This window comes from Setaria italica, chromosome VII (assembly GCF_000263155.2).
Source record: "Setaria italica strain Yugu1 chromosome VII, Setaria_italica_v2.0, whole genome shotgun sequence".
Classification (NCBI taxonomy): Eukaryota; Viridiplantae; Streptophyta; class Magnoliopsida; order Poales; family Poaceae; genus Setaria; species Setaria italica.
Window position 1 is genome coordinate 34,168,561 of NC_028456.1, and position 24,226 is coordinate 34,192,786.

The following is a 24,226-nucleotide window of genomic DNA, read 5'->3' on the forward strand; positions in this document are numbered from 1 at the left end:
AAGCACGTCATCCCTGCCAACGTAAGTGAGGACAGAAAGAGCGACCAATGTAATGTCGGATCCTCCCTAGATTTGCACCCCACCCTTTTCCCCATTCTTTCATCATCATGCATGTTGCCGTTAGGGGGTGTTTGGGAACACCCTATTAAAGTTTAACACCTGTCATATCGGATGTTTGGATGCTAATTAGGAGTATTAAACATAGGCTAATTACAAAACTAATTGCACAGATGGAGTATAATTCGCGAGACGAATCTATTAAGCCTAATTAGTACATGATTTGACAATGTGGTGCTACAGTAACCATTTGCTAATGATGGATTAATTAGGCTTAATAGATTCGTCTCGCGAATTAGCACAGGGTTCTGCAATTAGTTTTAGAATTAGCTTATGTTTAGTGCTCCTAATTAGTATCCGAACATCCGATGTGACACTGTTAAAGTTTAGCACCTCGTATCCAAACACCCCCTTAGTTTGCCTGTCGTTTATATACAATTTGTATGTGCACTCCCCTTTCCACACGCAGAGCATATAAAAATCCATATGTAGCGCGTAACTTTGCTGCTGCTGCTTCAATTAATTTCCCTAAAGAGGCTGAGTAGTACAGCACTCGTGTACCTTCCGTGCAGATTCAATTCCACTCATGATTACTTCACTTGCTTTTGATTTCCCTCCCGGAAATGGGTATGCTTAAGGATTTGACACACCTATAATTGCCACTTCATCTTGGCCAACTATCATTAACATGCACAATCCCACAAGGTAGGTGTGGCAAAATTTCGGTTTCACCTCTTCGTTCCAAACGTACTGCACCAGTTTCAGTTTGCTTTATTTATCACGTCAAGCTTCACCTCTCGATTCTTCAAGCATCAAGTAAATTGGCACACATGGTACATACAAAAGGCTTTCTTCCTTTGATGAAAGGAAAACTTTCAGGTGGCGAGAAGATCAACCTAGATATATAGTGGGAGATAAAAACTAATTAGGGATGCTTGATTTCTGTAGTCACTAGCGTATGTTCTCTCATCCTGGAGCAGCGTGCGTTCACATGATAAAAAGTGAGACCGGCCTATCGGCGTCCTGCATGAGCGAAATGCCACACAAGACCTCAGGGATATAGACTGACTAGGGTTCATGCATCTACACTCAAGGATAGACCACAACAAAGCCTGGTCTGCGATGTCTAGCTAATAGCTGGTACTTGGTCAATTCAATAAAGCGTACGTGAAAATAAACAGCACAAACAACTTGCAAGTTGCATGGGCCAGTACATTTTTTAAAAAAAACTGCAGGCCCCATATATCGTTATAGGATTATCTTAGCCTATACTCTCTCCATCCGTTATAAATTGTATGTTGTTTTGGATTTTTCTAGACACATAGCTTTGCTATGTACCTAGATATATGTTATATCTAGATACATAGGTAAAAAGTAAAATTTATGTATTTAAAAAAAAGTCAAAATGACAAATATAGTTTGAAATGGAGGGAGTACTGTATATCCGTAGTGTACAATACTGTAGTATATAATGTACATACATTCTCCTGCATAGCTAGGTAGACACGTAGTGCGGATCGGAGCATCCTGACAGCAACCTATGTATTGATTAGAATCTTAGACATGTACTCTAGCTATCATATATAGCATACATTCCATATGCATATAATGCAATGAGAAATTATACGGTTGTTGTCAGAATGAAATTAAAATGAAGTTCCCATCTCATTTGCCAGTTATCTTTCGATTCCACAGGTGTGATTTTTTTAATTTGAGAGGCCAAAAGACCAATTCATGTAGAGTATTTAAGATTTGAGTGTTTGAAGTGCTCAAACACACATATAATTTATGTTGATGTACCATACCTTTTGCATTGGAATTAAGTTTGTTTGTTCGTTAGTGCGCAATAGTGGTCGTGGAATATATGTTATGAAATACGTAGAGGAGAGTATTTGCCAATGAACAGGAGCCTGCCGTAGTCCAGTCCTGATTCTTAGCCTAAAAATCCATGGGAACTCAGGAATGATGCTTGATTTTGACATTTTTTTAATGGTAACAGACGTTCGGAATTTAAAAAAAATCGGACAGCTCGATATACGTTCCAATAGCTAAGCATCGATCTTACAACTATTGTTTCCACATGTTTTACAGTGAATGTTGCATGAAACATAGTGTTCATGTTGCGACGGGAATTTTCTATCCCAGAGTTAAACGAAATAGTCATTTTTTTGCATATTTTTCAATGTTACAATTATAAATTTTCGATATTGCATATGTTTTGTTTTATGTTGCAATGGTGCGTCCAATGGGAAAATTCCCATCGGACGTCCGGGCGGTAGCAGTACTTTTTTTTTAAAGAAATTGGCAAGAACTATGCCTTTCATTAATATACGAAATAGAATTAATGTTTGATTTTTGACATCAGATGGTGTTTGTCATGCTTACGTGCGGTCAAAGTTGCAACTCCAATAATCAAAAGCCAACGCGCGCGGATCCCTCACTAGATTTCCTTTCCCCTCTCGGTCCTTTCCCTTTTCTACCAGCTACTTTAATTTACTTGTTGTCCAATATATATAGGATCAGCAGCCAGCACTTGTTTTCTACACGCGATGTGCACACATATATGATGACTACCTCTCGCGTAATCCTATAGTTTGTCGTTATCTTAAAACAAATATAAACTAGCTTTCATAAAAAAAAAACCCTAAGTTTTGTTAAATTTTAGCTAGTAGACCTTGAAGCTGGTGCACAGGACAAAAAGCTCCGGATCATCGAGAAGGCCATCTCCAGCTGATGCTTCCTCTATCTGCGCCACGTCCCCTGCAGAATATTGATCCCAGGACTCGCCGGATCGAGATGCATCGAAAGGGAGAGCAGAAATCTCGAGCGGAGGCGGCAGCAGCACTGGCGGTTGTTCTTGCTTGATATTATTCATGGCGGCGCCGGCATGGCCATTATTTCGAGAACTGATTATTGTTACTCCCTCGCTGCTGTTGCAGCAACCTATTAGTGCAAGATCGTTACTACTGCCGCTGTTGTTGGCAGCTGTGGTGGTAGTGAAGTTCTTGCAAGTGTGGCCGTTGTTGTAGGTGACTTGGAACATGGGAGGGTCACTGTTACAGTCCTTCTGCTGGACGTGCTTTGTTGCCAGGCAACCTGTGTCGTCCTTGTAGGTGCACCTGAAGTAGCTCCTGGTGTAGCTGGTGCCGTTGATCTTCTTCTCGCCGTATTTCCTCCACCCGTAGCCATCCTCGTAAGGCACGGTGGTAAAGTTGACCCATGATGATTTTTTGCCTTCCATCATCACCGATGATCTGGCAAATATATACTGTAGTAGTCAGTAAAGAGGCCAGTTACACATGAAAATCGAACAATGTTAAGTTAGGAAGAATTATAAACATGGCTAGTCGATCGATCGGGCGGCACACACCTTCTTCTCTTGCCGCTTCTTGCCGTGCTGGTCACTATTGCTTGGGAGTCGGCAGATGCTGCGCTGGGCGGTGAGATTTGAGGCTCTGCAGCTTTGACGATTCTTGGTGTCACTGAACCAGCAGCAGCAGGATGTTGCTTCATGACGGAGAGCGCGAGGTTGAGGGCTCGCAGCGCGTCGCTGAGGAGGTTGTGCGCCAGCTGGGTCGTCGGCTGATGATGATGCGAGGAGTAGTAGTGGAGGAGGAGAGGGTGCTGGATCTTGATGCGCTCGTACACCTGCGCCACCTCCCTCACCGCGCCCTCGCCCATCGATCAGCTGGCTATGGAGTTGGACTGATGAGTATTAAGCTCATGGTCTCGTGCTTATATACACGTGAGCTTCCAATATCTGGGTAGACCACCAAGACGCTTGAAGATGCCCGGAACCTCTCTGAACCTGCTTTAGTTTTCTTCTGAAGCTGTGCTACTGCTACGCACACACAACAGGCTCAGTCATAACCAAAGGTTTCCCGGCGCCCCTAGCTTGGTTCCTTCTCAGAGTACGTTGACGACGCGTACGCAGTCAAGTGGATCGACCCACCCAAAATTTGAGCAGAAGAAAACTAATTAATGATCGTTCCAACAAATACTTCCAAGTTCCAACCCCTGCGCACGCGTGCTGACAACTGACAAGCCGAGAGCAGTCGGAGTCGGAGTCAGAACTGCAGGCTGCAGCTGATGATGGTCCTGCTCCCCGTTCACAGGAGCCAACTTATTAGGTATGGTTCAGTACTAATGATATGATCGATCAGGTTAATTGCAGATCCTCAATGCAAGGTGACGGGTAAACATCATATTCATAGGACCAATAATGTAACACTACGTGTTCAAAATCTGTGAGTATGACCCAGCCTCTCGGATTTTGACGCACCACATCACTTCTCTTACAAATGCAAACAGTCGCCCACTGCCTGCTACGATTGAGATGTACGTACGATGAGCTAGGTTATGACCCACCGGAAGGAAGAAGTGCTATCGGATCGTAATGCTTACGTGAGGTTAAACCCGTCATGCATGCCAACGTAAGTGACGGTAGAAAAAGAGCGATCAATACACAGTTGACAGTGCAAGCTACTCCAACCACAGGTCGGCGATTATCCTAGCTAGATTTGTTCCTCGATCACCCTTTGTGTCTCTCTCATATATCTTTTTTTCCACACGCAGTGCATATATACAGTATATATCTTAACTTTCTGTACCTTCCGTGCATATGTACATGGATTGACAAATAAAATAAATGCATGGGAGACTCGATGGGGGTTGCATATAATTCGAATCGGAAGTTTATGTGTACACGTGCATGATGCACATACCTTTTCTTTCTTCTTTTGATGAAAGCAAAACTTCATCAATGCTTTCAGGTCGAGTGGCGAGCACACTAGGGATTCAGAGATGAACAAATTAGGGCTCCACTAATGCGTGTGTGTGCTTCGATCGTGGCGCACCGTGCTTTCGCACGTGAAAGTGAAACTCATCTTGGATGGAACGCGCCACAAGACCTCTCGACATTCTATGTCCCAAGCATCAACTCATAAGCAATCTGCAAGCAAGTTAACGGATAGGAAGTTCCTTGACCTCCTTTTGCCAGGAAAAGGGCACTTCGAGTTTCAGTTTCCTGAGCTACTCCTACATCTACATAGTGGGCACTTCAGAAGCCATGCCAGGTGCCAGCCAATCAATGCCACCGCCCCCAATATGCTCTGCCGCTCCAAGCTGCATGTATCAAGCATGAAAATTCAGTACGTACTAGTACGATAGATGTCGAAATGAAACAAACTGAAGAAAGCAAATCCTAATGCAAGTTCCCCAAGCACTTATTGGAACATTTGCAGAGACAGGGGCAATTAAGTTTCTTCACAAGAATGTTTTACAGGTAATCAACTAAACATAAATCTGAGAATAACTAGTATGACATGCTGATCAACCAGCAGTTTATTCAAGCAAAAAAAAAAGGCTATGCCAAAGGACCAAGTATTGTATTATCAAAAGCTGTCAAGCAAAGACATCTGTTTCAAAAAGGCATAAACAAGAATCAGCTGTAATATCATGCATGAAATGCAGTAACAAGCATTGGTGGATGCACAAAATAGAACTACACTTTCAGGTCACAAATGTTATGCTGGTCTGAAGGTGAAGCCATCATATAAATATTAAGAGATGACTGAAATATTGCAAAAGATTCAGAGATGACTGAAATATTGCAAAAGATTCAGAGACGAAACTGACACAGCATTTCCTGCTGCAAGCTGCAACTTTGTCTAGATATTGGCCAAACTGAAACACCATTATTACTGTATTTACAAGTATCTACAAAGATATGAACATAAAAGAAAAGACTGTCAGTTATAGGCCTAGCCTAGCTTTACAGGGGTCCTATAACTGTTGGTACTGCTGTTCCATTCCTCTGATCCATGAGCTCAAAAGCACCTTCTTCTTCAAAATATGCCTTCTCTTTCCTCAAGTCAGGAGAGCCACCTGGGGTTTTCTTCTATAAAAGTGCTGGCAAGCTTAACAAGCAAACTACTACATCAGTAAATATGCCTGTACCAATATACTCTTGTTTGGGTGGTCGTTTTGGCGCTCTGCAGGGTTTCGGTTGGGGCTGAAGATTTGCACCAGGAGCAACAAAGATACTCTCGTCCTTTGTCAAGTTTCACCAAAACATTATTAGGAGCTAAAAATCTATGAGAGTCATATAATGCCACTACAACATGGCAAACTTCATAATCAATGGGTCAAAAATCTCCATATGCTATGGGAAATTTCCCAAATAATTTTAAGAGCTGAAGTCAGTAACGGAAAGGAGCTGACAGAGTGAGGTTGGCATCAGATATCCGGCCACATGTGAATAACTAATCCAAACGTCAGCACAAATCCATGTGCAAGAGAACAGTTAGGTAGCTCATGCCCTGGCTCTACATTTCTTTACATTGCAATTTTGGGTGGGGGTTGTTCTTGTCCGTTCTGGTTCGAGGTGGTTTATAGCAGTGGCTGGGGTGAGGTGGGCAGAAGACTGCAAATTGTCACTGCCTATGCGACCATCAATCACCACCCAAAATTCATAGCAAGGAAATGCTGGAACAGCAGATCAGAGATTTGACAGTTCCCAAATCCCCATTGCAAATGGCTTCATAATCTTTCATGCCCAATTTCACCTCAAACAGTCAGAAGTGATTGATAGCAGATATTGAACAGCAATGGGTATTGGGTAGTGATCTGGTAGCCTTCCAGAGGCACCACTACTTTCAAAAAGATTTTTCCAATAATGTGGTTATAAAATTCATTAATCAACCAGCATCCAAAATTTCGATCATGTTGGTGCCAGCAGGATCAGAACCTTTATCTGTAGGCACATGCCTAGCCTTTGAGAATCTGCTGCTGTGCATAGTCTCATATGTCATGAACATTAAGAACTCGAGAAACAGGCACTTATCTATGTCCTCGTTGTTAGCCTGGGGATCATTCTCCATTTCCCTTTGTGCCCAATCAATTATATTTCTAGTAGCATCATCAAAAACAAAAGAATCTTCTCTGAGCTTCTCAGCCCACATAAGGGCTCTCTTCCCAAACCCTTGCTTGCAGAAATGAGAAAGAAAAACATTAAGTGTGATAGTGTTTGGTTGAAAAGCCATCTTAATCAGCCTGCCAGTCAGTATCATAGCTCGATCAAGAACATCACTGCAAATGCCATCCATCAATGTATTGTATGTAACTGAATTAGGATGACAACCCATAGCAACAAGCTCATCTAACACCTTCCCTGCTTGGTTCAACATATGGTTGCTGCAGAGGTTATGCATCCAAATATTATATGTGAAAATATCTGGTTCACAACCAGCTGCAAACATCTTATTCATGAAATTCATAGCGCCGTTCATATCCTGAGCCCTGCAATAAGCATTGATTATAGTATTGTATGTCACTGTGTCCGGGATTAGACCATTACTGCACATGTCCAATAAATGGTTGTCCACCATCTTCAAGTTTCCTTCTCTGCACAAGCCGTCGATTAGAATGTTGCTCGTGTAAACATCAGGAACAAGGCCACCCTGCCTCATCTTCTGCTGTAACTTCAAAGCTTCGGAAATATTGCCTGCCCGACAAAATGCAGATATGATGGAGTTGTAAGTAATATTGTTCGGTACAAGTCCTCTCGTTGTCATCTCAGCAAATGCCTGATAAGCCTCATTCACGTAATCTAATCGGCATAGGCCATTGACATATGCTGAGAAGGCAATAAAATCAGGCTGCAGACCAATTTTTTCCATATCATCCCAACATTTCAAAGCACGGACTGCATCACCCTCTCTGAAGGATGCATCCAAGTAGATAGTAAATGATGTGCTTAGACAATATCCCTTACTGACCATGTATTCTACAACAAGCTGCGCCTCATCAAGCCTTCCTTGATTGCACAGCCCCATTACCAAGTAACAAAAAATATGTGTTGAAGGTGCCAGTCCCAACTTGTTCATAATTCTATATAGTTGAAAAGCTGCGTCATGGAGTCCCTCCTTGCTATAAGCAGCGATCAACGCATTAAATCCAGCAACACTAACTGGAACACCCTGCTCAATAGCACCACGCAGAAGCTCCCAGGCACCATCCAATCGGCCATCCCAACAAAGCCTACAGACCAACACATCCAAGTCATCAGCCGTATCTGAACAAAACATTTCACGGTCATGGACTAACTGGGCAGCATGCCCAAACTTGTAGGATCCAGCAGCAAGAATGTTGAAGGTGCAGGAATCCGGCACTAATCCCCTCACTTTCATCTCCTTATAGGCCGCACTGGCCTCATCCATCAGACCGGTCTTTGCATATCCATCAATCAAGACATTGAAGGTGATTGTATTTGCTTTGATCCCCACCTGTGCCATCTCATCGAACAGGCTCCTCGCTTCCACCATCCTCCCCTCATGGCACAGAACATCCACCAGTATGTTATAGGTCACGACCGTTGGCTCACATCCTGCCCTGCGCATTTCCTCAAACAGTTTGAAGGCGTCCCCCGACCACCCAAACAAACAATGCCCCTTGATAAGGATGTTATAGCTGCACACATCCGGGACGATACTGAACTTCTTTTCCAGAACCCCAAGCAGCCCGGAGGCGACGCGCAGCATCCCCCTGTGGCAGAACCCGAGGACCATGGCGTTGAAGATGGCAAGGCTCGGGCGCGGCCCCCTCGTGGCCATTTCCTCGAACACGTTCCAGGCAGCGCGGACCTCCCCGCTGCGGAAGAGAAGGCGCAGCAATGCCGCCAGAGCGGAGAGGCTGGGCGTATTCCCGGAGCGGCGGACGCGCGCGAGAACGTGGAGCGCCTCGGCCGCCATGCCCGCGGCGAGAAACGCGTGGAGCGCGAGCCGGAGCGCGGCGTACCGCACGCGAGCGCTTCCGCCGGTGCTTCCGTAGGAGGAAGACCAGGAAAGGAGGTCCGGGGAGACGGCCGGGAGGAGCGCCGCGAGGAGGATTGCGGCGAATGGGCGGAGCGCAGACGCCGACACCGCGAGGCGGGAGGCGGCGGCGAAGCGGGCAGCGAGTGGGGTGGAAGAGGGGGTGCCAGAGGAGCGTGGGGGGCTGACGGCGTGAAGGGCGAGGTGGCATTGCGGGACGGTCTTGAGGAGGCGCGCGAGTGCGAGGAGGGCGTCGTGGCGGAGCGACGCCGGCAGCGAGCGCCACGACGCCGGCAGCGAGAGGACGCGGCGGTGGTCGGGATGGAGGAACTGCGCGGTTGGATCGTAGGAGGAGGTGGTGGTAGCCGTTGAGAGGAGGCGGTGGAGGGCGACGAGAAGAGGGTGCGGTGTTTTGGGTTGCCTCGCCGCCGCGGCGAGGAGGCGCATCTGGCGCGGCGGCGGCGGGAGGAGGAGGTGGGCGAGGGAAACAGAAACAAGTGGACGAGGGTGCTGGACGAGGCGGTCAATGGCCGACGCTGGGGTGCTGTGGCCACTCGGGCCAAGGAGCTCGCGGCGGCGGCGCGCCAGTCGGCTCGCCACAGCGGCGGCTCATAGGCCTGCAAAGGGACCTCCTTTCCTGGTCATCAGTATCACTGAACCTGAAGCACAATGGCTTCCTCTATTCAGTTTCGTCAGAGGAGGAGCAGCAGTAACGTGCTGCTGCTGCTGCTCTTGAATTCGCTTTTCCCTTTGGTTATTCTCTGAATTCCCTAGTTTACTTGTTCCGAAACACATAACAGTTGCTGAGGGAACAATGTAGAGAAAGGAACGCTTTTCCTGAATTTCTATCTCAACAGATGCCCCAGTAGTACAATCACAGTTTCTTCGAGACACAATTAGTCATTGACTGCATCCGTTTGTGCAAAAGTTCACTGAAGCCACCCTAGTCTCAAATCTCCAACTCAACTTTGAACAAATTCGGACGATATTTAAGAGATAAGTATTATGTTAATATTTGAACTTAACAATATCTTGATAGAGAAACCAACTTGCTTCTAAAACTGAACACATCTTAATAAAACTATTACTGTATAAATCTGTAACCTTCAGTATTTCAGTTGTAGCAGAGAATGACCAAGGGACCCTGCTGTCAGGATTCAGGAATTCGAGCCATACCAGTCTCATCTCTAAACAAACAAATGTAGCTAATAAAACAAACTCCAATACCATTCTCCACATCATTCAAGCACAAAAATGTAACTTGAATATGAATGTAACTAAGCAACAAGGCAGTAATATCCGTATGGGTATCTGTAGGTTGGGTCCCTGTGGTTCAGGCAGGACAACAATGTTGCCTCCCAGCACTTGACGCTCCAAACTGGCACCAAGCGGCCTCCTAGGCTCCCAGCATCTATATAACCTTCTTCTTCCATGTCAGCATCACAAGAAATGGAAGTACTCGATGCATCTGGACTGACCGATCGGCAGCAATGTCCTCGGCAGAGCACCTGCGCTGCTGGACGAAGCGCTTGCTCCTGAAACATTGTCAACCTCCAACATAAACGGACCGCTACTTGTAGGTGACGATGTGTCTGTCCACTGAAACTGGCTTGCATAGGGGTTCCTCTCTGGTTGTTGATTGCCTCTGTAAGAATGTATGCTAGGGGATTGTGGCAGAGCCGAGGATGTCAAGAACGTGGGTTGCTCGCTGGCGGTGTGTGGGCTGAAGCAGATTGATACTGCCTTTCTTGAAGATGACTGCGCTGCGGTATCTCCATTTCCTTTTAAGGGATTTGAGCTGGTGCTGCAGGTGTGATGGTTGAAATAAGTGACGGAGAACAATGGCGGATCACTGGTGTCCTTCTGCTGCACCTGCTTTGTGGCAGGGCACTTCATGTCGTTCTTGTAGGTGCATCTGTAATAGAACCTGATAAATAGAATGACACCAATTCAGAATTTTACTTCAAAAAGTGAAGGAGAAGAATTATTTGCCAAAATCATAGCTGCGATCTAACTAATTTTACTAACAAGTAAATAGCTGCATCTAAGAGCAAACACATTGTTTTACAATAACCACTATACTAAAATTAACCCCTAATTACCCACAATGTGACAGCAGGAGGCACAGTGTTGCCCTTCTTACTGCTATGATAAAAAAAATAAATTTCTCGATTCACTAATGAGTTTAATCAAAGTGAGTAAAGCCGACATAGTCCTATTAAAGTTCATTTATTTAAAAGATTCAGCAAAACATCTTTCAAAGGCTTCTTTGCACTTTTGTTGTGCCAACTTTATTCTTCCTAACAAATTTACAGCTCTGGAACTGAACTTTGCGTAATGATCCATGTGTCAACAATTTACTTCTGTTTATGTTCAGTAAAGGGGGATGTACTTGGAATTAGAGATTAGTCATATCCTTTCCCCGCCTATCAACGTTCAGTGTACCTAAATTAGGTGGAACAGCATCAGTAAAACACCTTTGAGACCTCTTCTTCTACTGCATCCACCGCCTTTTAGAAAAATAAACAAAAGTTCCCATCTGTTAACATTCTCTTAATGAGCTAACAAGATATATGGGGTCTGCACTGCATTCCAATCACTATCCGAGAAAGTAAAAAGGGATAGCAGAGACTGTCGGCGTGCACACTAATAGTTGAAAATTGAGTTGAACAAGAAGGGTGCTAAACAAATGAGGGAACTTTTAGTTTGCTAGTGAAGTATTAGATTTCAAACTAGTTGCAGATGACAGGTAATAAGGGTGCCAACTTGTGAATTGTATATTCCTATAGGAAGTAACACTTTACAAGTTTTTGTTTGTCTAGTTGAGTTGTCAATTAAAAAGGAAATTGCCACTTTATAGGTTCTTTTCCTAGTCAAGTTGTCTATTACATAAAAACAATTTCTAGTTGACAAACATTTCTCCTTTTTTTTCAATCAATCAAGGGTATGGCGACACCTGTACACTGGCTGTTCTACCAAGCAGTGACTAGTCGACCCACACAAAATTTCATATATATGCCTTCCTTCCCCTGATATACAAACATTAGGCACACCAAGCAGTGATGTGATTTGGGGCAGCAGAAGTATTTGGCCCACAAACTGAACACAGGAATATATATTGACCAAAAGAAAGAGATTTGTTTCTATTTGTAGGCAACTTTAGATTTTAGGTATGTGAGAATTGAAGATTAATTACATGAACATGTGTGAAGGACAGCTTTGGATCCAAGCGGGAGCTAAATACATGGCAGCAGCAGGATGGCCAACGGCGAAAACAGTTGGTCCAGGACGGGGAGATCAAGCAAGTAGTTCCTAGTTAGCTAGCTCGCTTGGCACCCAGTCTCTCGGTTGAATCTTGTGCCGTATAGTCCCATAGTGATGTAACATGCGTGTGTGCGGCGACCGCAAAGGACCGCGTTGTAACAACTCCATTTTCTTCCTAATACAAAGATACACAGCTCTCCTGTGTGTTCTTGAAAAAAAAAAATTGTGCCCATAAAACTACCATAACATGCTTCATTTAAGAACAGAATTACAGCATTACAGATAGAAGTATGTATAGTTCATCTTTATTTATACTACTGGAAGCCAGGATAGCATAAAAGGTACTGAAAACCATGAACTCATCCATTCAAAACAAAGGCAAAGCTTGTTCCTAAATTCCAAAGATTTCAGGTAACCACCCTAAGTTCACCCAGCAACAGGTCGTTCAAATTCACTCCAGATCTAGTAATAAATAAATTGACCATTTGCGATAACTGTATCATGACAACAGTATGAGAAGTTCTTGCACTCAAAGGGGATGCATGCACGGACTGAAATGAAAAAAAACTTATTTGGGGTAGAAACTCAAACTGCATGGCAAGGGGATGAAGGCACAAGAGGGAATACGAACCTTGGGAAGTTGGAGTTAGAGAGCTTCTTCTCGCCATACTTCCTCCACTGGTGCCCGTCGTCATAAGGTGCATAAGTGTCCGAGGTCCAGGTGCGCTCATCTTTCCTGGCGATTTTTTACAGAACAGAGATTGAAGAAAAGGCATCAAGAAACTGAAGTCGAGCAAATTTGCAGCAGAAATTGAGGGGGCTACGTTTCCGCGTACCTGACCCTTTGCTGCTGGGTTCTGGTAGCCCTGTGGGATCCCAAGTCTCTGAGATAAGTAGGAACAGAGTCCAGAGCCATGGCAAGGATGATGAAGGAGACAAGGTCGGAGAGGACGCTGAACTGACGAAGAGGGAGGGAGGGAGGGAGTGTGGAGACGTTTCTTGGGGGAACTTGGCAGCCTGCGCTACGACACTCTGACAACCTTTATTTAGCATTAAACAACGACGGTGCAGGAGCATTCTTCAACGTTAACACGTGTCGCAGCCTCTGGAGCTCACTCTAACGGCGCTGCTGTTCTTCTTCATGCATTTTTATTTTATTATCCTTCCTTCAATTTGTTCTGCACGGTAGAACTGTAGAAGTCCTCTGAAGTTTATCCCCACCAACTACAAGCACTACTACAAGCACTACTGTCCTTTGCAGTAAACAAAATTATTGTCAAGATTAATTAATCATACCATAGTTGACTTACTAGAATCATAGTTGACTTACTAGAATTGATATGTTCATTCTTGTATGTCGTAATTTACTATAAATCGATTATACCATAATTTAGATTAGGAGTTACCATAATTATTTAACGTTGGATGAGCTAACCATAGAACAAGCTATTCTATAGTCGGTCACAGAGTATATTAATAAAGAGCCAGAAACTACATATCATGCTTTCTTTCAACTATGCACAACAAACCGACAGTAATAAGTAACGGAGTGAGCTGACGGAATGAGTTTGGCATCAGATAGCCCGCCACATCTGAATAACAAATGCAAACCTCAATACAAATCATGTGCAAGAGAACAGCTAGCTCATGCCCTGGCTCCGCATTTATTTACATTTCTGAAGACTCTCAGCTTGGTCTTATATTACTTGTTAAATAAAAAGGGAGGCACAGCTTTATTACACAATATTGGGTTTGGTGGATCAAGATCAATCCCACCGGCACAGGCTAGCATAGGAATCAATAAACAGCTTATAATACTTCATCCAAACTTTGACCAAGTAGTCTTTTTCAAAGCAGTCCCAACAAAGAGAAGCACAAAACAACGAAAACAATACTGTCACTGTCTCTTGATTAAGTACTATTAATTACTATGCTAATGACCTTATGGAAAGAAAACACATGCTCTGAGAGCTGTTGAAAATGACATGATCTAGATATTTCTTCCTAACTTTGCATAATGATAAAACTAAAAGCACTTGACTAATTGCGAGGTGCTTCTACGCTCTTCCAAAAACTTAAATACAGAAACCTTAAAGCAACACCGCTACAAGTGGAGCAGGGAGTGATTTTCACTTTTCAGCAAGGCAGAAAGCCAGAAACACACAATTTCATTTTATTGTAACTTGTAATTAGTTTATCATTCTCACTTGTTCATGGTTTTTCTTTCCTTTTAATTGTAACATGTAATTAGTTTATTACTGTCACTTGTTCATGGGCTAATAAAGTCTGTTGGAACATGACATTAGCAACAAAATTAGTGGTATACTGATCTAACAAAATTAGCGGAATATTTAGTATATTTAGCGAGCAAAAGTATACATTATTTATTGGATCATCTAGAAGGCTAACTTTTGCTCGCTAAATATACTAAATATTACGCTGTCAATTAGCACATATCAATAGAAGCAATTTGTCCTTTTAATAACATTACACGATACTAATATTTTAGCCATTGAGGTTGTGGCTTAGAAGTAGCCGCATCATCTCGCGCATTATTTTGTTGCAGAATTAGGAGAGGTAGTGGACATTCTGGTGGACGATTCAAACAGTCAAGCTTAGTTTATTTGCATCAAACACATCCACATACAAACAAACAGCTCACCCAACCATTCTTTTATTTATTTTCTTCTTTTTTATGGAATGAAGAAGACAGTTGTGTTATTCTATTATCAAATTGTTGCAAAAAAAACCATCTTTGCAATGCAGTTCCTAACCTCAATCAGGCTCAGGGGAGGAGCAAATGGGCGAATTCTGAACCTGCTTTAAAACATCATGGTTCAACTTTCAAATACTCCATTCTTTGTCAGAAAATGCAAAATACTGCCGATACCAAAGAATATCCACCTCAGTAGAAAACTGAATTCCCCCCAGTATGCATGGTTGCATCAAAAGGGTCAAATATTTGGAACCAATGAGAGCAGAGAATAATATATATGAATATGATTCTTTACTCTATATTAGCCTTCAAAAGTTGTTAAATTACCCTTTGCACCTATATTAAGGCTGGCAGAGATATGTAAACAGACCATTTACATAAGTAATATTGAAGCCATTTATCAGGAGCGGGTACTCCATGTAGGGCAAACTAGCTTCCAACGTTGGCTGCTAATTTTGTTCTTTCTTGAGCACACCCAGGGCATGAGTCGTAAACAACGGGGATGCCCTGGAACATGCGAGCAGCCTTTAATTGAATAATTAGATCCTAATGGAGAAAAACAAAGACAAACTACTTGATCTACTATCTAAAAGGTGGTGTTGATGCAAGGTGCTACCATGTGCTGTTGCGCTGTTTGCATGCAAATTGCCCAATCTTAATCGATTCGCGAGAAGAATCTTGCTGATTACCTAAACAAATTTCTGTAGTACTCCTGTGATGGGGGCGATGGGATGGTTCCTGGAAGCTAAGATCTGTTCAGGGGACCTAAGATAGAAATTAAACGGTGCTATCTTATGACAGCTGATCTGTGGTGCCAAGCTTTCTTTGATGATGATGTAAAAGTTAGAATAAGAAAAGTAATATTATTCCACTTGGACTCAACTAAATTAGCTCCTCCCCCTAACGCCATAATGCTGGAAACACCAACTTGCGCACATCAGATCGATTTTAACCCTTCCTTTTCACAGATGGTCTCTTGAATCTAACTCGGCTTAAGAAAATAATTGTTCTCTATTTTTTTAAGAAAAAAACAGGAAGTGTTCTCAAAGGCGATAAATGCGGCACTGAAATAACATTGCTTTGATAATGCCACCACCCCATGTGTAGGGTTCAAGTGGTTGCTGGAAAAAATAAATAACAATCAGGTGCTGAATTGGTTTAGGATTCCTAGTTAATTAATTTATGCAACCAGCAGTCATCATCTAGAAAAGCAAGAGGAAGCAGCTTAGGGACACGGCAATCTTGACACAGTTTGCTGCTACTTGTGTTCTAATATATCCTGCAGGCTGCTGCAGTCCAACAATATTATATCTGCAGGCTTGTGGCTGCAATGGGATAGTACTGAAAATAACATACCTATTGACTTAGTTGTTGTCGGCAAGTTTAGGGTCGATGCTGGGGATGGATTATTAGCACCAAACGAGATAAAAGTTTAGGAACTGAAAAACATGTTAATTAATTCAAATGAAATTAGTGGTCGGGTGATGGAAGTTCGGTAGGTTCTACATGCCATGCATATTAGCATGTATAGGACTCAGAGCAAGAAGTCAAGAACAAATACAAAACTAGAGGTGATTGACACATTAATAAAGCTTGCGTCTGTGATGAATCAATCGATCAAAACTGACACAAACAAGAACATGTATGCACATGGAAAGTTACGAAAAGCTACTAAAAAGAAGCCATCCAACTTAACTAATGTGTTAATTAAGCACTAGTAGTATTGAAATTACCGGCAGCCGGCTGCAGGCATCGAAAGCCATTAATCGGATCGGACAGAAGAAAGCCATAAGACACGTGCACAGTTGCAGACCCTATCCACCGTCGGTTCCCACTGGCACCGGCAGCCAGAGTTGAGAGATCGAGCACCGGCTGGCCAGAGCTGGGGAAGGAGGCGGCAGACAGGAGGAGATTATTGGTTCCGGCGACGGCTGCGGCTGGACATGCGTCTGGGCCGGTTCCGGTTGGACATGTGTGCCTGGTGGCCTGGGTATCAACCATTTATTAAGCTTGGGCCTCACCTGGGCTGGACGAAGCAGCGGGGCCGCCAGCCAGCCAGTTCGGCCGGCCTCAAGCAACAACAACGACAACGAACGAGGCCTGCCCGAATATTATTCGGCCCACCCATTCCTTCTCGGCTTCTCTGTCTCCTCACCGGTTGTCTCCCCAACGCGACACATCAGGGCTTTTAGGCTCCGGCGCCGGCGGCCGTGGCGGCGTGGCTTCTTCGGTGATCACCGCAGCTCCGCCAGACGCCCCAGGTAAAAAAGCTCCAATAGATTGGGTCGGATTTCTTTTTTGTTTTCCTGTGAAGCCGTGGGCTTTGAGCCATATTCGGAAACCGTCGTTCAATTCGTTCACACCTGTAGTGGAGGCGAACAAAAACGCCGCATTCCACCGGCATTTATAGTGTGAATCTTTCATCAGATTTCGGTTAGATGAGTGGCCAACGTAGGGCCTATAGCTCATATAGTACTCTCCAGTACTACCACACATTTTGACATCGTTGAAATCGGTCAAGAATCATACAGAGTTTCCTCGGCCAATCAATTAAATCAGATGTTTTCTTTATTTCTGTGGTTGGAAGGTTCAGTTCAATTTGAACCACACATAGAAAACTGTATCGAGTCAAGGAGTCATGTGGGGGAGAATATACAGCCATTCCGGATATAAAGGCTGCACAGTTTGTATTTGTGTAGATGATTAGCAAAACTTTACTAGCATCATATATCTGTGAAATTGTGAGCATTCGTATTGAGTTTGTTTTTCTTTAATAACACGCCGTTTGGCATGTTAATTACTGCTGTATATCCTATGTTTCTAATTCTCTCCACCAACCATATGAAATATAGTGATCTCAGGAGGACTTCAATCACCATCTGGGAAGACTTTGCAGGGAGCTTTACAGACTTGGAAGGACAAGTATTCGTGGTTTACAATTCTGTGTCAAAGGAAAGCCTAAATATGTAGTACATCAACATTCTAGAATGATGGACGGTCGGACACAATGCACATGTCCCTTTTTAGACTTATTGGTAGCATACATGTCCTTTTCTTTCAGAACTCATGATGCCATGCCAGCTGATTTTCATATCTGTGAAATCAAAGGACTTCGTTTCTCACTTCTTTATGCCCATATATCTTCAGAGATCAGCGGCAAGTTCATAGAGGTAATCTCAAGTGCCCTTGCCATTTCAATATCTGTGAAATCTGTAAAATATTCTGGCATATCAGGCACCACAAATAAATTTTCATAGCTTTCATCCTGAATTCCATGGACATCGTTATTAACAAAAGTTGAGATACTGCTTTGGTTATCATGGACAATTGGTACGCTATGACTTGTTGTCTCAACAACATATGGATGAATTATGCCATCCTTCTTGCAAATGTGCTGGCCATAATAGTCAACATTGAACAGCCTCACCTTTCCACTTCCATCGGTTTCCTTCTGTTGCACTGTCTTGGTTGCAAGACACCCTTGCCCTTTACTATTGGCACATCTATAGTAGCTCCTGATTAAGCATAAACTCATTAGATTATTTTTTTTGTTATGTACAAAATACTAAATCTTCTTATTTAAAATTCTACTACTAGATAATAATTATGGATGCAATTTTGAGCTTTACCACAGAAAAAGCTAATCATCAACATAGATGAGAATCTCAATATCCAAATTCAGTACAAAAAAACACTATGTGATGTAAATCAATGCATATGTTTTATTACATACCTAAAATGCTTTGCTTTGGAGATCCACTTCTGTCCATACTTCCTCCATTGATATCCATCAAAGTATGGTGCTTGTGTCACGACTGAACCTATGTGCTGTGCATTCTTCCTACCATCACCAAGAGAAGCCATAACATCTTTAAGCCACAGTGAATGATAAATTATAAGTAAATAAACATATGCTCACTACATACCTTCTCTTATTTCCAACTTCCTTGGGTTCCTCCTCCAATATGTAACCCTCCATGTTATTCTTACTGCCTTTTCTCTTATATTTGATAAGATTGGCCTGTTTCCCACTATTATTATCACCAAGTTCTAGAAAAGAGATAACCTTACTTGAGCAACTGAATATGTCCTGAAAGAGTTGCTGAACAAGCTTCTCCTGCCCACTATAGGGATCAAGTATTGGTAAGATAAGGTCATGTAGGTCCATCATGAGAGCCCTTTGGTGTTCAATCTCGTTGATCACCGCTTGGCAGCCACCATGAGTGGAAGATTCAAGGATGTTCATTGGATGGGTTTTCAATATAAGTAGCTATAATGTCGGATTGACAGAGTTGAAGATGCTAGGTAACTGCAGCTTTAGGCATCTATTTATACAAGCAAGTAGCAGCACACAGAGTCTGAGCATGGTGGAGGTAATCCTTCATTATTCAAATTTTCTCACTAGACTAGACTAGGCAGAGTACTGTCCCTATCCAACAGTATGCTAGAACTCACAATCACAGTGGCACCATTCTAGATCTTTTTTTTTCTTAGACTGACACATAAGTTGGTAAGGGATTATGATGATTCATGGGTCATGACTTGTGGGTTTCATATTTGTCACTCAGTACACATGTTTAACTGCAGTATGTGTGGTGGTGCTTAGGAGCCACATTTGAGGTCGTATGTATAGTAGTTTTATTAGTTATATGGTCAGATAGTGATTAGAATGGCATGTTAGTGGTACTCATGTTTTTAGTTGTTGGAGGAATATAAATTAGTGTGGATTTAGATGCGGTTAATCAGATGGAATGATGCATAAATGAACATATCTGGTGTCTTTATGTACAGAATATAAGAGCCCATGCACGAAAATATATTTGTATGAAAATTGCTGCCTCCATAAGTTATTTGATGTGTGAATAAATGTTCAGTTCAATTCAATTGAACAACACATATAAAATTATAAGCTGGTCAAGTCAGTGAGTCATATGGGGAGAAAATAACCATCCTGATATATAGGCTGCAATTCGTATTGCCTTAGATGATATAGCAAAACCTGACTAGCATCATATCTATGTGATATTGTAAACATCACCATCGAGGGTTTTTTATTAAGCACACAATTTGATGGTAATTACTGTTTTCTATGTTTCTAATTTACTCCATCAATGTTAGTAAATAAAGAAATGTCAGGAGGACTTTAATTAGCACCCATGAAGACTTTGCAGGGAGCTTTGCCCATCAATAGAATGACAAGTATTCATTCATAGTGTACACTTATATGTCAAAAGAAAGCCTAGATAGTAATCTACATTTTGGAATGCCAGACACCATAAGTATTCTAAGAATAGTTTTTTATTGCTTATGTCACTTCTTTTTTGTTATCACACTTAATTTAGACTATCGATACCATACTTGTGTCTTTTCTTGTCAGAACTCATGATGGCATGGCTAACTGCACGCGATCCAATTTGCACCCATATATCTACAGAAATTAGATGCAAGTTTATAGAGGTAATCTCAAGTGCCCTTGCAATTTCAATATCTGTGAAATCCGTCAAATATTCTGGCATATCAGGATCTATGAATAAGTTTTCAGAGCTTCCATCCTGAATTCCATGGACATCATTAACAAACGTTGAGCTACTTCTTTGGTTACAATTGGGAATTGGCACACTATTTGGTGTGCTGTCTCAGCAATAGTTGGATGAATAATTTCATCCTTTTCGCAAATGTGCTGGCCATAATAACCTCACTGCTCCATTTTAGATCAGTTTCCTTCTGTTGCATTGTCTTAGTTGCAAGACACCCTTCCCCTGTACTGTTGGATCATCTATAGTAGCGCTCCTGATTAAGCATTCATCAGGTCATTTTTTCATATACAGTATTAACATTTTGTTATATACAAACTATTGAATATGTATGGATGCAATTTTGATCTTTACTATGCAAAAACTAATTATCCACGCAGATGAGAATCCAATATAGCTAGCAGATATTAAATGAAGTAAATAAATTCATATGCTTTTTAACATACATGGAATGCTTTTGCATTGGAGCTTCTGCCCATATGTGTAGTGCATTCTTCCTACCATCACCAACAGAAGTGATCTCAATTTTAAGCCCCAGTGAATGCTAAATAAGTAAACATATGATCCTTTTACAACAGATACTTGTCTCTTATTTCCAATGCCCATGTGGTTCTCTGCCTTTTTTTTCCCCTTACCGCCTTCTCTTTTATATTTGATAAGATTGGCGTGTTTCTTGCTGTTATGGCCAAGTTCTAGAAAGGAGATAACCTGACTTGAGCAGCTGCATACTTCTTCAAAGAGTTTCTGGACAAGCTTTGCCTGTCCACTGTAGGGATCAATTGTTGGTAGGACAAGGTCATGTAATTTGGTGTTCAATCTTGTTGGTCACCACTTGGCAGCCAACATGAGTGTAAGATTCAAGGATGCTCATGTGATGGCTATTATAGTCAGACTGTCAGAGTTGAAGGTGATAGATAATTGCAGCTTTAGTCATGTATTTATACAAGCAAGTAGTAGAACACAATCTGAGCATGGTGGCGGGAACGGATCATTGTTCAAATTTTCTCACTACAGAAAGACTAGGGAGAGTACTATCTCTATCCAACATTATGTCAGAGCTCACAACTCGCAAATGCCTCACCAGATTGCGGCTAGGGTCTATTGACAACCGAACGAGACTTGCCAAATTATGCATGACGTATGGCATGTGCCTCCATCACTCACACATGATGTAGACATTCACGGTGAGAAATATATATGGCCAATAATTCTAGTGGTTGTTATAGAGAGCAACATTGTCGTTAACCCACCGGCCCCAAGATAGGGACATGAATGGTTTGGCTCTAATTCCATGTATCAGAAATTATATCTAGTACTAGATGAAGTGCTAAAAATACAAATAGTTCGGTGGCTGTTCATATTTTGTTATGGATGCATTCTTTGGTTAGTTTAGATATTTGTTTAGGAAGTTGTTTGCATTATGATTAGGAGAGATAAGCTGTTAGGCTTCAGTTGTTAGAGATAGAGTTGAAAAGGAGTTGTAAGCCTTCGAGATTGTAATTGTGCCAACCCTATATATATGTGAGGGGAAGGCAATCAGGGAAAGCAAGCAAGAATTAAACCTAATCAACTCAGAGCCTCCATCTGAGAGGGCGAGTTTCGTTTATCTCTTGTTCCTAATTACTTTCTGTCCCTTGCTAAACCAACGCCCTATCATATTTAGACAGGCCTACATGAAAAAAAAAGATTAGTTATTTCAAATTACCTAGGAGATATGGTTCATGCATGTGTGCATCAATTATCACCAGTTTGAACTTTTGTGTGCATCAATTATCATTACATGAAATTCCATTTATATTAATCTCATACATGCATGAGAAAAGTATTAACCAGGTTGATATGCATGAAGTCTATTGAACATAAACATTAAGTAATTGTCGAAATATATATGTTGACAACCATAACAATCGAATGTTATGTGGTTGCAAATCGTAGATATTTCCTAATATGAATATGTATGCCACGGATAGCTCCACTCAGACTAACCATAGCCTTGAACTGGTTTTGTTGACCACCATCATTTTCAACAAATTAAAGCAGAGAAGAAAACAAGTGAACCTTTAGGATTCCTGAGAACCACATGAATGTCATATGTGTGAGCCATAAATATATATTGATAGAGGGAACAAGCTAGATTGTGAACAAAGATAAGGATATCTCTAGTTACCAGGATCTTCCTCTACATGTGAAATCATCCCACGCTCCCCCTTCTCGTTTTCATGTGCCGTTGTGTAGGCACAAAAATATATCTTCCTGTTACCATACAACCTGGCCGTTGAGGCCTTGAGGGTTCTAACTTTGAGATCCAAATCTTCAGACATAGAAATACTTGCAACTTTTGACGACTCAGGTATATCAAACCTTCCAATAGATTACGGTCTACCACAAATCCCCACGAGAGATAGTCCTCAATCATGAAAACGAGGGTTTATGCATGGCCTATGGTTTCTGATGTACCAACAAGGGAGGTAGAGGAGGTTGACTTGACTACATAGATAACAGTTGCACACCAAGAATCTGTGACCACGCTGTCCACCGTCGGCAGCCTGTGGTGTGGCCCCAAACATCTGTGCATCATTGTGGCAATTGGTCAGCAGGCCTGGGAGTGACGGAGACACCAAATGGAAGAAAACTTCATTCATGTGTTTCCAAAGATGCCATCAGCACAACAGGAAGGCCATCAGATACCATACCAGCTTGCTGGCCCAATCTTGTGCCACGAGCTTGTTGGGTCAACTCACAGATATGTATCCTCTCTACTACTAGCCTATTGAGAAGACTATTAGGCTTTTGTGGGATTCCAGCCCAACTTTCATTAGCATGCTTGTCTACCCGGGTAACTCAAGCACTTGTAAATTTTCCACAACTTATATATGAAGTAATATTGAGATATCTTTCTTAAAATAAAATTGCAATCTATGGATCACTATGTGTGTACTCTTGTCATATCTTGTATTTGTGTTGCAGTGTGGCACATGCGTGCATTGTTCCTTTTTTGCAGTTAGCCAAACTGTATTTTGGACAAGGATGATGCCCACAGCATCCCTCTCTTAGATTCAATGGTCATGACGGTTCGGCCTCGTAGCCTAGCATTGGGTGTGTCATTACAAAATGAATTAGTCCCTACTGTCAGCGATATGTTACAGCTTAATTCGAAGTCAACAAGCATAGATACCTTGGTTTTATATTTTCCACTTTGTGGATAACATATTTTTTCCTTGAACTGGCAGGAGAGCTGTCCATCACTGTACTAAGGAGAAAAACTAGTCAAAACAAAATACATACTCACACAAACACAAAAACTTATGCACAAGAACACAACACACACAGACACCAAACTCAGAAAGAGAGAGACATATAGGCAGGTTGATGTAATTTACAAAGTCATTATCCTGCTTGGATTCCATCAGGGGTTTGGTGAAGTGATGCAGAAATATTTTAATTCTTACTACTGGTTATCATGCGTTATATTATTACTTGGTATGATGCAAGTAACTACTGCAGATATTCTACTCATAGAAATAGGCCAACTTGCGTACTAAACTATACTACCACTTCATACATGCATTACCCTTTTGTTAGTTTCCTGTTGCAACATCAATTCTATCTACAACTGATCTGTTATGCACGTGCATTGAGAGCATATACGACGAACTTGTGGCGGCTGGAGGTCAACAGACCCTATTTATAATTGCTCAATGATCAGCAGCTACTTGTCATTACATAATAATTAATTATGCGTAGTTGCTTGCTATTGCAATGCATGACTCTGAACATATGATTTCCATATTAAGGTTGTACTGCGTTCTAATTTTAGAATGCACAAAACAAAGGGATATTGCATT

At 42.1% G+C, this 24,226-nt stretch overlaps 4 protein-coding genes and 1 long non-coding RNA gene across 8 annotated transcripts; 1 reads left to right on the forward strand and 4 right to left on the reverse strand.

Annotated features, from left to right (window-relative positions):
• Positions 1 to 2,487: 2,487 nt before the first annotated feature.
• LOC101758741 (probable WRKY transcription factor 54) lies at positions 2,488 to 3,739 on the reverse strand. The gene is made up of 2 exons (XM_004978276.2): positions 3,428 to 3,739; positions 2,488 to 3,311 (listed from the first exon to the last, which is right to left on the reverse strand). The coding sequence occupies exons 1-2, from the start codon at positions 3,736 to 3,738 to the stop codon at positions 2,723 to 2,725; spliced, it is 900 nt and encodes a 299-aa protein (XP_004978333.1). The 5' UTR covers position 3,739; the 3' UTR covers positions 2,488 to 2,722.
• A 3,016-nt stretch (positions 3,740 to 6,755) lies between these two features.
• On the reverse strand, positions 6,756 to 10,300 carry LOC101772093 (pentatricopeptide repeat-containing protein At5g39710-like). The gene is made up of 2 exons (XM_004977329.2): positions 10,223 to 10,300; positions 6,756 to 9,197 (listed from the first exon to the last, which is right to left on the reverse strand). Exons 1-2 carry the CDS (start codon positions 10,298 to 10,300, stop codon positions 6,756 to 6,758), a joined length of 2,520 nt encoding a protein of 839 aa, XP_004977386.2.
• LOC101772502 (probable WRKY transcription factor 48) lies at positions 9,852 to 16,829 on the reverse strand. Its single transcript, XM_004977330.3, has 3 exons — positions 12,968 to 16,829; positions 12,763 to 12,867; positions 9,852 to 10,794 (listed from the first exon to the last, which is right to left on the reverse strand). The coding sequence occupies exons 1-3, from the start codon at positions 13,045 to 13,047 to the stop codon at positions 10,308 to 10,310; spliced, it is 672 nt and encodes a 223-aa protein (XP_004977387.1). The 5' UTR covers positions 13,048 to 16,829; the 3' UTR covers positions 9,852 to 10,307.
• A 619-nt stretch (positions 16,830 to 17,448) lies between these two features.
• Positions 17,449 to 21,923, forward strand: LOC105914701. Of its 3 annotated transcripts, XR_002678582.1 has the most exons (4): positions 17,449 to 18,017; positions 18,978 to 19,220; positions 20,225 to 20,304; positions 21,042 to 21,923. It is a non-coding gene; the product is annotated as an uncharacterized LOC105914701 (long non-coding RNA). The 3 variants fall into 3 exon arrangements; XR_002678581.1 differs by having other exon boundaries at positions 17,451 to 18,017; positions 20,225 to 21,923; XR_001164450.3 differs by lacking the exon at positions 18,978 to 19,220 and having other exon boundaries at positions 17,452 to 18,017.
• On the reverse strand, positions 17,836 to 19,142 carry LOC101773323 (probable WRKY transcription factor 62). 2 transcript variants are annotated; one of them, XM_022828360.1, is made up of 4 exons: positions 18,774 to 19,141; positions 18,581 to 18,688; positions 18,275 to 18,362; positions 17,923 to 18,057 (listed from the first exon to the last, which is right to left on the reverse strand). In XM_022828360.1, the coding sequence occupies exons 1-4, from the start codon at positions 19,091 to 19,093 to the stop codon at positions 18,010 to 18,012; spliced, it is 564 nt and encodes a 187-aa protein (XP_022684095.1). In that variant the 5' UTR covers positions 19,094 to 19,141; the 3' UTR covers positions 17,923 to 18,009. The 2 variants fall into 2 exon arrangements, with proteins under 2 accessions (XP_004977388.1, XP_022684095.1); XM_004977331.3 differs by having other exon boundaries at positions 17,836 to 18,362; positions 18,774 to 19,142.
• Positions 21,924 to 24,226: the final 2,303 nt, after the last annotated feature.

Bases quoted from the DNA above. Each gene is read 5' to 3' on its own strand.
- LOC101758741 (XM_004978276.2), bottom strand. From the start codon at position 3,738: ATGGGCGAGGGCGCGGTGAGGGAGGTGGCGCAGGTGTACGAGCGCATC. The intron at 3,312-3,427 runs GTGTGTGCCGCC...TATATTTGCCAG, and splicing joins AGAAGCGGCAAGAGAAGAAG to ATCATCGGTGATGATGGAAG.
- LOC101772093 (XM_004977329.2), bottom strand. From the start codon at position 10,300: ATGGAAGAAGAAGGTTATATAGATGCTGGGAGCCTAGGAGGCCGCTTG. The intron at 9,198-10,222 runs GCAACATTGTTG...CCAACCGCGCAG, and splicing joins GGAGCGTCAAGTGCTGGGAG to TTCCTCCATCCCGACCACCG.
- LOC101772502 (XM_004977330.3), bottom strand. From the start codon at position 13,047: ATGGCTCTGGACTCTGTTCCTACTTATCTCAGAGACTTGGGATCCCAC. The intron at 12,868-12,967 runs GTACGCGGAAAC...AAAAATCGCCAG, and splicing joins ACCCAGCAGCAAAGGGTCAG to GAAAGATGAGCGCACCTGGA. The intron at 10,795-12,762 runs GTTCGTATTCCC...TCTATTTATCAG, and splicing joins TCTAACTCCAACTTCCCAAG to GTTCTATTACAGATGCACCT.
- LOC101773323 (XM_004977331.3), bottom strand. From the start codon at position 19,093: ATGAACATCCTTGAATCTTCCACTCATGGTGGCTGCCAAGCGGTGATC. The intron at 18,689-18,773 runs GTATGTAGTGAG...TGGTGATGGTAG, and splicing joins GAAGTTGGAAATAAGAGAAG to GAAGAATGCACAGCACATAG. The intron at 18,363-18,580 runs GTATGTAATAAA...ATGCTTAATCAG, and splicing joins TCCAAAGCAAAGCATTTTAG to GAGCTACTATAGATGTGCCA.